The following is a 9,678-nucleotide window of genomic DNA, read 5'->3' on the forward strand; positions in this document are numbered from 1 at the left end:
TTTAAACGTAATGCTTCCCGAGAAGAATGCCAGGTAAGTGTTATCCCATTTCCGAGGTCAGAACACTGAGCCTAAACATCTGACCTAAAGCCGTAGAGCTAAAGAGTGGGCAAGCCGGGGTTCCAAGTCCAGTCTGCCTGGCTCCAGAACGCATGTTTCTTTTCTCCCTGAATTCCTTAAACTAGGTCCTCACAACCAGGCTTTGGGAAAAGGTAGGCAGGGGGTGCACCCCACCCCTCCCCCACCGCAAAGGAAGGCCAGTCCAATGCCTGGGCCCCTGGTGTGTTGTGTCTGTGGTTTCTGCCACCGACTCCTCCTCCTCTGTGAACTTTATAAAATCATTCTTGAGACTTTTTAATGTTTTATTGAGGTGTAAGTTTATGATGACAGCAAACCTTTCAAACTATAGCAAGAGTAACCTGCCTTCTTGGCATATTAAAAAATAATGTTAGTGTCGATTTTTACGTCCCACAGTTGGGATTGCTGATAAGAGCGCTTCCCTGACAAGATTCTTTTTGAGGTTTACAGAAAGCGTAATAAAATATGTAAGTTACATTTCCACAAACAAAAGCTATAACATAAGTTATTTATAAGCGTGAGATACAAACAGTATCACGATAAATAAACCATAAAGGGTACCTGCAACATCCATCTTAATGTAATTTGCCCAACGAAAGTGTTGAAGTCAAATGTAGTAGAGAAATCTGTCAGGAAGAGAGGAAAGTTGTAGAACACAAAATGGGAAAAACGGGAGGTGGGCGCAAACAACAGGGCGTGAGGTCAGGCCGTCGCGTGTGCTCCCCTCCGTGTCTGCTGCTCAGGCAAGACCAACCCCTGCCACCCTGCCCACGCCACCTTCTGCACGGGGTCCCTGCTCACACGCCCTCTGCGACCTCCACAGCCTGTCCTCTCCTCCCCCTTCTCCTCTTACACCCTCCTCTAACCCAGCACCCCGGGGCCAGAGCTCTCTCAGGCTCCTGCCAGCCTCCCCGCCAGCCTGCACCCCCAAGGCCAGGGCCTGGGTCGGACTCAGCACCAGGATCCTGGAAAGCAAGTGTTCGCTCATTCACTCACCTGCCATGGAGAAAGCAGTGAGCGAGGCAAGTCTCTGTCCTCAGCTGGCGAGCGGAATAAATAAGATCTCGGTTCCAGAGGCAAGGAGAAAATGATAAAAATCAACAGGGCTGGGGGATGACGGGGAGACAGGCTGCTGTGGAGGGTGGGCCTCGAGGCAGTAGCTGACCTGGGTCTTCAAGGCTGGACGGCACCAGCCACAGGGCTGGGGAAGTGAGTGCTCAGCTGAGCACAGGCAAATTCCCAGACACACTTCGGCCCCTTTTCCTTATGCCCACGTCTGACCACACTGTGCTCCTCAGCGCGATTCCTCAGACTCTTGATGACCCTCCAATGGGCCGGGCCTTGACCCAGCCCCAGGACATGGAGCCAAAGGCCACCAACACTGTCCTGCTTTGAAGGAACTCCAGGCCAGTGGGGAGACAGAAGTGAGCCCCGCCATAGCCAGCCCTCACCCCACTCCTGAGCTCCATTAATTTCCCTCCCCACTGGGTCCTGTGACTAAGAGTCCTTCCTTCCTGTCCCCAGAGGGAAAACAGGGATGTGACATCAAGGGAAAAGCACAGGCTTATGGACAAGACAGTCCTGAGTTCAAATCCCAGCTCCAGCCTTCCCAGCTGCATGCCTCTGGGGAGGGATTTCACTTCCCGTGACCAACTGACCTTCAAGTCTCATGACTTGTGGGGGTGCTGAGAAGCACACAGCACCAGGTGGCCTGTGCCTTCCTCCAGCTGCCAGGGCCTCGGGCCCTTCCAAGTCGCCTCAGGAAGGTTCTTCCCCTAGCCCACCCACTGGGGAGGCAGCGATAAGGAGCTCACCCTGCATTCGTCCACTGTCGATGGGGAAACCCAGGCCCAAAGTTGAGACATGGTTCAGAAAATTTGAATAGGTGCTCAGTAGTAAATACTTCCTGAGTGAATGAATGAATGAACTATCCATGTTGGCAGGTGTCTCTAGAGCCTTCCATCATGAGAAGTGCAAGAGCCCTGGGAGACCCCTGACTAGGGTGTGTGAATAAAGGAGCGTGGGCGGGTGCGTCCCCTGTGACACGTGCACTGAGTTATGTGTTTGTGTCTTTGTCCCTGGACATTTTCTGCAATATTTTCATCAATATTTCAAATAGCGTTGCTGATCCAAATATGTTTAAGAGCCCTGATTCAACCTCTACCCCATTTTACAGACAGGGAAACTGAGTTCAGTTCCCACAGGAAGTCAGTGGCAGAGCGAGCCTCCTGCACATGCGTGGCTGGAAATTCCAACATTCTTCCTCTCATCCCTGAAGCCCTCCCCTTCCTATCTAACTCCTAGCAAGGCCTGCACCAGCTCTATCCTCCAAATGGGAAGAGTCGAGAATACACCACATCCTGGAAGTCCTGGACTCACGGGACCTGGCCCCAGGTGCCTAGCTCTTAGAATTTTGAGTGTGTGTGCGTGTGTGTGTGTGTGTGTGATTGTTCAATTGATAACAGGTAAGCAGGGACAGCAAAATTATAATCTCAGGAACACCAAATACACATCAAAACATATTTGGCCAACAAAGTGCATAGAGGTCAATTTATAGCCTTAAATATGTTTATTTAAAAAAAAAAAGATCGAAAAATGAACTAAATATTCACTTCGACAAAAAAGAAATTAATGAATAAAAATCCATCGAAGCATTCCTGAAAGATGACATAAAAAAAGGAAATAATGTAATAAACATCTTTTAAGACCAATGAAACAGACAACCCTTTAGCAAACAGCATCAAACAGCACAAGTGATGAGGCCGAGAATGAAATGCAGATGATATCAGACTCACACGAGAGTTATAAATGGTGAGTGCATTTCCAGTGTTGGAACAATGAATGTGAAAACTTGGGTGAAGTGGACAGTATTCCAGACACTGGCTTCCAAATCGGAATGTGCCTCAGAATCACCTGGGGGGCTTCTTAGACCAGCTTGCTGAGCCCCTGCCCCCGTTTCTGACTCAGTGGGTCTGGGCTGGGGTCCAGGGGTGAGCATTTCTCACGAATTCCCAGGCGCTGCCCCCGCCGCCACTGCTGCTGCTGCTGGGCTGGGAACACACTTGGAGAACCGCTGTCCCAGGGATTGTGCCTGCCCCTTTGCTCCCCTCCTGACGGCTCTGCCCTGTCTGGAATGGGAAAGACAGGGTTTCTGACCACTGGCCCAAAGGGCCTACTGCTGGATGACGAAACCCAGGGTCTCAGAGAGCCAGGCCGGTGCAGCGAGGTGGACCCTCCCCTGCCAGGCACTGTGCTGCTGCTTTCGCCTGAAAGAGCTCATGTACTACCGTGATGTTGGTACTGCTGCCTTACTAGAGGGGGAACTGAGGCACAAAGAGGGCGGAGAATTCCTTGAAACCACACCCAGTCGACAGAGGTGCAAAGGCAATCCTTCAGCGCTGGGCCACTCCCCATGCCCTGGGAGCCCCGTTGTCCCCACTGCCCATGCCGCCTCCCTACTTCTGTGCCCACATATCCAATTTCACAGGCCGGGAAGCAGCCAGGACAGGCCTGGGACTCAGGGCTCTGGAAGCCAGAAGGGTAGCGGAGCCGGTAAGACATCAGCCCCCGAGATGGGGGCTGGGACTCTCATGTGCGCTCTGACCCCTCAGTTCCCTTACCAGGTAAAAAATGGGACCAGTAATAGTCTTTCCGCACAGGGCTCTGCTGAGGAACGGGCTAAGTGCCACTTGCTGACTGGCACATACCAGGTTCCCGACCACCACCGACAGTAGCTGTACCGCTGTCGCTAGTGCTACCCGACCCCCGGAGTTTCTCACAGACACTTCCGCAGACCCTGGGGGTAGCTACCAGCCGTTCTGCTCCACAAATACGGAAAATGAGGCTCCAGGAGGGGCGATGAGAGACCGCAGCGCCCCAGAACACCAATGGCTGCTGCTCCCCCTGAAGGTCCCTGTACCCTGGAGGGAGCGGAGGAGGCCCCACCCCGCGCCGCTTCCTCACCCCTTGCTGCCAGCGACTTGCCCAAGGCCACACAGCCGGTGGCGAGACCCAGGCCATCAGATCGCAAATCCTGAGGCCTCTCCCCAGCACGCTCGCTGCCTCCTGCCCTTCCTCTGAGACTGACTGCACCGGAGACAAACCCATCTTTCTCTCCAAAGTGCTGAGCCTCTGCAAATAAAATAAAACTGCAAACAAATACACAGGAATCATAAGAATCATCCATCAGCCACCACGCTGGGAGGGGTGCGGCGTGGAACGGGAAGGCAGCCGCCACGGCTCCAGGCCCGCGGTGCGCCAGGCCTAAGCCCTGCGCTCCCGACTCCTCGCTCCCGGCTCAGGACAACCCCGCCATGCACGCGTGGCCCTTTTTACAAATAAGAAAACCAGAGCCTAAAGACACAGAGTCACTTGCTTAAGGTCACTCGGCTAGGAAGTGACCGGCCCCTCATTTCTGACCAACCGCACATCCGACCTCACCACGTCCGCAAGGCGGGGAGCGCGCGCGCGAGGCCTGGTCAGGGGTGTAGCAGTCAGTTTGCACCTAACAATTTAAGAACCGGCGGGTAGAAAACGATTCTGTGTCGCCCCAGGGAGGACAGCTGAGGCTGGCGCGGGGTGCGGCCGCCCCGCATGCGGTCCGGCCCACAGGGCCCCTCGGCCTGCCTGGACAAACCCCAAAGGCGCGAGCAAAGACAGGGGTGGTTCCAGCGCCTAGGCTGCAGGAGAGCGGGAGGAGCTCGCTGCTCTCGTTACCCAAAGAAACCCCGCATTTGCTCTAATATGAGCCACCCCCGCCCTTGCCCCTTGGGAACCCTAGTCCCCACACCTGCTGCGACACGGGCGGGTCCCCACGCGCGACCAACAGTTCCATCCATCTTGCAACGAACTTCGAGGGACCGGATCCCCTCGCCCCACCGGGCGACCCAGGGTCCCTAGCCCAGCCGGGCAGTGCACGCGTGGGCACCTGTGAGTCCGCCTGGCGGGAGCCAGGGAGTGTCTCCAAAGTGGTCGCGATGCCGCGGCCGAAGGCCAAGCGGGGGGGGGGGGCGAATTCTGCCCACGCGGGTCGGTGTCCTCGGCGGCGCGGAGCACGCTTCGGTACTGGCGTCACCCCACGCGGAAGGAGTGCGGAGCTTGCGCCCTGGGGGCCGTCCCGGGGTGCGCCCTTTCGTTGCTCCTGCGGCGCTGCGGTGTCCAAGACGCTTCGGCGGATCCTCAGGGTCGTTCGGGGGTTGCAGTTCCATTGTAACTGAGAAGATTCATAGGGTTTGGATTTTGCTCAGATGAAAAAAATTTGGAAGAAAATGACAACCCCCTCAGCAAAAGACAATTTTACCCGCAGAGCGCCCCGACCAGCCCAGTGCTGCGGCGGGGAAGCGGCCCGACCGGGAGGTGCGGGGAGCGTCTGCTAATTGCAGCTTCGTTAGATTTCGTATTTGGGAGGCTGCGGTTCGGGCGCTAATATCCGCCGCCCATTATCCCAGCTAATAAATTTGACCTATTGTTCGTTTGTTAAAATGATGTCACCTTGGAACAGTCCCTAAGCTCCTATTTCCATGAATTAGGCCTTTATTGAAAGCCGGGAGCCAATGGGAGGAGAGAGGCTTGTTGATCGCAGCCAATGGCTGCGGCGGGAGAGGAATTAGCAGCGGAAACTCCAGGTTCGGTTCAAGAAAGATGACACAGAGCCTGTCGGGCCCGCGCACTCTTGGCAAAGTTTCAGTGCGACGAGAGGCGCCGGGCGCTCTATGGCCGCGCCGTAACGGGGACCCAGCCGCCTCCCCGCCCAGCCCAGCCCAGCCCTTCCGCCCGCCCAGGATGGAGGCGCCCGCCAGCGCGCAGACCCCGCACCCGCACGAGCCCATCAGTTTCGGCATCGACCAGATCCTCAACAGCCCGGACCAGGACAGCGCACCAGCCCCGAGGGGCCCCGACGGCGCCAGCTACCTGGGAGGGCCCCCGGGGGGCCGCCCGGGCGCCACATACCCGTCTCTGCCCGCCTCCTTTGCCGGCCTCGGCGCGCCCTTCGAGGACGCGGGATCTTACAGTGTCAACCTGAGCCTGGCACCCGCCGGCGTGATCCGGGTGCCGGCGCACAGGCCGCTGCCCGGAGCCGTGCCGCCGCCTCTGCCTAGCGCGCTGCCGGCCATGCCCTCCGTGCCCGCGGTCTCCAGCCTGGGCGGCCTCAATTTCCCCTGGATGGAGAGCAGCCGCCGCTTCGTGAAAGACCGCTTCACAGGTGAGCAGGGAGGGCGAACAGGCGCCGGGCCACGGCCCTCCCGGGGCCAGAGGCGGCGCGTCCTGTGTGCTGCACTCCGGGAAACGATTCCGGAGGCCCAAGCGCGGCAGCGGTCTCAGCGCCCGGGGTCCCGGGGTATCCGCAAGGGGAGGAAAATCAGGGAGTTCGGGGAAATAAGCCTGTGCCCAGGGAACAGGGGATGGGGGGGGCATCTCCCAAGTGGCTTGGTGCCGCTGGGAACACGCGGGACCAACGAAATAGCAGAGCCTTCTGCGCCCCACTGGGTGGCACGGGGTCCTCGTGGGGCCTGAAAGGCCGTGGAGCCGGGCTGGGCTTCAGGGGGCCTCGTGTGTCTCCGCAGCGGCGGCAGCGCTCACGCCCTTCACGGTGACCCGTCGCATCGGCCACCCCTACCAGAACAGGACGCCGCCCAAGCGTAAGAAGCCGCGCACATCCTTTTCTCGGGTGCAGATCTGTGAGCTGGAAAAGCGCTTCCACCGCCAGAAGTACCTGGCCTCTGCCGAGAGGGCGGCGCTCGCCAAGTCCCTCAAAATGACGGACGCGCAGGTCAAGACCTGGTTCCAAAACCGGAGGACCAAGTGGCGGTGAGAGAGGCCCAGCCGGGCCCACCTTGCACCTGCCCCTCACCTGCCCCACGCCGCAGCCTCGCGCTCTGCCCATCCGGCGCTACCCCTACCCCGCAGTGCCAGGGCCGCGCCTACTCCCCCACCCCACCTTCCCAGATTTCAATCTCCGTTTGCTCCTTCCCGCCGGCCTGTGGTTCTCTCCCCACCCTGCCGCGCCTCGGCTTCTCCTCCACGGCCATTTCTGTGTCGATCTCCTGCGCGCCTCTCCAGCTCTCTGCGTGTTTTATTCCGTCTCCTTCGGTAGCTCGGCTTCCTCTCACCTGCCTTCCCAAACAACCCCGACCCCTTTCGCACTCCCCTTCTCCCCGCGCCGGTTCTCTCGGCTTTCCGACAATCCGCGCGGGCTCCAGGTTCCCCCTCTAGCTCCCCACCCCGACCCCAGCTCCGTGTTTATCCAACCCCTGTTTCCAAACAACCCGTGAACGGCGAAGCGGTCCTTAAAGGGGGTCTGAGACAGGGCCTGGGAGAACTGGATGAGGCTGACCCCGCCCGGGAACGGCACAAGGGCGGTGCAGAGGTAGCCTGCCCGCCCGCGGAGCCCAGCGACCGGGCTGCCCGCAGGGCCAAGTCTGTTACACTTACGCCCTGCCCTTGTCCCGCAAAAGAAACACTCCTTGCTGTTGGCAAAGCCACGCTACCCGGGCGTGCAGGTGCGCAGCGCGCGGTGGCCCCTCCCGGTGCACAACAAAAACGCGCCACCCAACCCACTCCCGGGATGCGCCGGCCTTGGGCACACAGCGCGGGCCGGGAGGCAGAAGGGCTCTGCGCCTGGAGGCTTCCGGCTGGCCGGGTGCGTGACGGCGCTGTCCCTCTCCCTCCCCCCGCTGCAGGCGGCAGACGGCGGAGGAGCGGGAGGCGGAGCGGCAGCAGGCGAGCCGGCTCATGCTGCAGCTGCAACACGACGCCTTCCAAAAGAGCCTCAGCGACTCCATCCAGCCGGACCCGCTCTGTCTGCACAACTCGTCGCTTTTCGCTCTGCAGAATCTGCAGCCCTGGGAGGAGGACAGCTCCAAAGTCCCCGCCGTCACCTCTCTGGTGTGAGCCGCCGACCCGCACGGTCGCCAAGGATCGCCGCGTCCACGCGGTGGGGCGCCTCGGGCCCGTAGCTGGGCTGGGCGGGGAGGGACCGAGAGGGGCAGGGGCCGCCAAGCTCGAGCAGGCCCCAGGGCGCGGCCGCATCCCCGCCGGCGAGGAGGGGCTGGGCTCGGGCTCCGCGCGGCTGCACAATCCCCGCGCCCGCCCCGCGCCCAGTCCCGCCCCAGGCCGGGGCCTGACAAAGAAAGCGCCTTACGTTTCTCCGCCCCACGCCCGCATCCCCGGGCTGGGCGCCTGTATTATACTTTGTACTTTTGCCCAAACATGTAAATAATAAAAGTTTCGGCTTTTTTTTTTTTTTAACCGGCCACCTGCTTCCCCCGCGGGGGCCTCTGGAGGAGGGGCGGCCGACCAGGTGGTTGGGGGAAGAGCCAGGGGCTTGGGGCAAGACTGCGTTCAGGCAGGGTCCACTCCTCTCCTTTCCGTTTCTTTTATTTAAGTCGTTTTATTTAATAAAAACAAAGTTAGCTATTTCACTTAACGCCGCTTTTATTTTGTTTTCGTTCCAATAATGCTCGGTGACCCCCGACCTGCGCCCCACCCCTACGGCGGTAGAGGCCTAGCTACAGTGTGGGGGCGCGTCCACTTCTCCAAGGTTCATCCGCGTTCGTCTCAACTCGAGCCCCGGCCCGGGCCCCGCGGAGGGTCTGCGGAGCAGGTCAGTGTGTGCCGGCCTCCTGCAGTAGGGTGTCGGTGGGATGGGGTGCACGTGGCAAGGGCCCTCTAGGCCTAGAGGTAGTCCAGCGCCAGAGTTGGGGAATGAAAGGCCGTCTCAGGTCAAACCCACCCGAAGTCGAGTAGGCCGGGAGACCTCCATCGTCTGGGACCTCGGAGCCTCCTCACCCCACCCCACCCCCGGCCCATAAGCCACGGTCTGTTCTTTTTCTGGCGAGGCCTCAAAAAGGCCCTGGGTGGGACCCGCCGACTGGCAGTAGGGGATGTGGGAGCATTGCAGAAGGGCTGTGCGTGCAGTGGGAGCGCATCCTGGGTCTCCAAACGCTCGGCATCTGGGGACTACTACAGCGCACAGCCCAGGACCCCCTCGCTCTTTTAGGTTGCATGGGACCACAGGTAGAGCGTGACGTCGTGTGACGTCACTGCAGCCTCGGTGGACTGGAGTGCGGCGGCACCAGGACCGCCCAGAACCCTTAGACCAGGTGTGAAAGCGCTGGGGCCCAGTCCGCCCAGCTTTACCTGGACTCAAAAGCCGCAAGTTTGGGGATCACGGGTTGGCCGCCGAAGGCCCCTTGCAGCCAAGACAAACACTCGCGAAGAGTCTGTGAACATTTCCTCTTGCTTGCTCCTTTCACTATTCTCCCTTTCGATCTTTTAAAAACTTTTCTTGCTTCTGGCCTCTCCGTTTCTTTCTCTGCTATGTTCTCTGATTCCTCCTCTGTGTGACTCTTGGTCTGTGCGCAGCTATAGCTTTTGACTTTTCTTTAGTTTTGTTTCTGTGTGTTGTTGTTCCGTCTCTACTGCTTGTAGTTCCTCCCCCTTTCTTCATCATATCCTCCCTTCCTCGCTCCATTTCTGATTCTGACTTCCTCTGTCTGTCTCTCTTTCTGTGCGTCTCGGTCCTTTCTGCTTTCTCTTTCTCCTCGGTCTCTGCCTTTGTCCCCTTCTTCAGAGTCCTCTAGGCCAGGCTCCCAGTGTCTC

The 9,678-nt window shown here is 59.1% G+C and overlaps 1 protein-coding gene across 1 annotated transcript; it reads left to right on the forward strand.

Annotated features, from left to right (window-relative positions):
• Positions 1–5,718: 5,718 nt before the first annotated feature.
• On the forward strand, positions 5,719–7,994 carry TLX3 (T cell leukemia homeobox 3). Its single transcript, XM_090289797.1, has 3 exons — positions 5,719–6,280; positions 6,642–6,885; positions 7,758–7,994. Exons 1-3 carry the CDS (start codon positions 5,719–5,721, stop codon positions 7,966–7,968), a joined length of 1,017 nt encoding a protein of 338 aa, XP_090145923.1. The 3' UTR covers positions 7,969–7,994.
• The last annotated feature ends 1,684 nt before the right edge of the window (positions 7,995–9,678 follow it).

The sequence above is a fragment of the Furipterus horrens genome, unplaced genomic scaffold, assembly GCF_987537825.1.
Source record: "Furipterus horrens unplaced genomic scaffold, mFurHor1.1.pri manual_scaffold_10, whole genome shotgun sequence".
NCBI lineage: Eukaryota > Metazoa > Chordata > Mammalia > Chiroptera > Furipteridae > Furipterus > Furipterus horrens.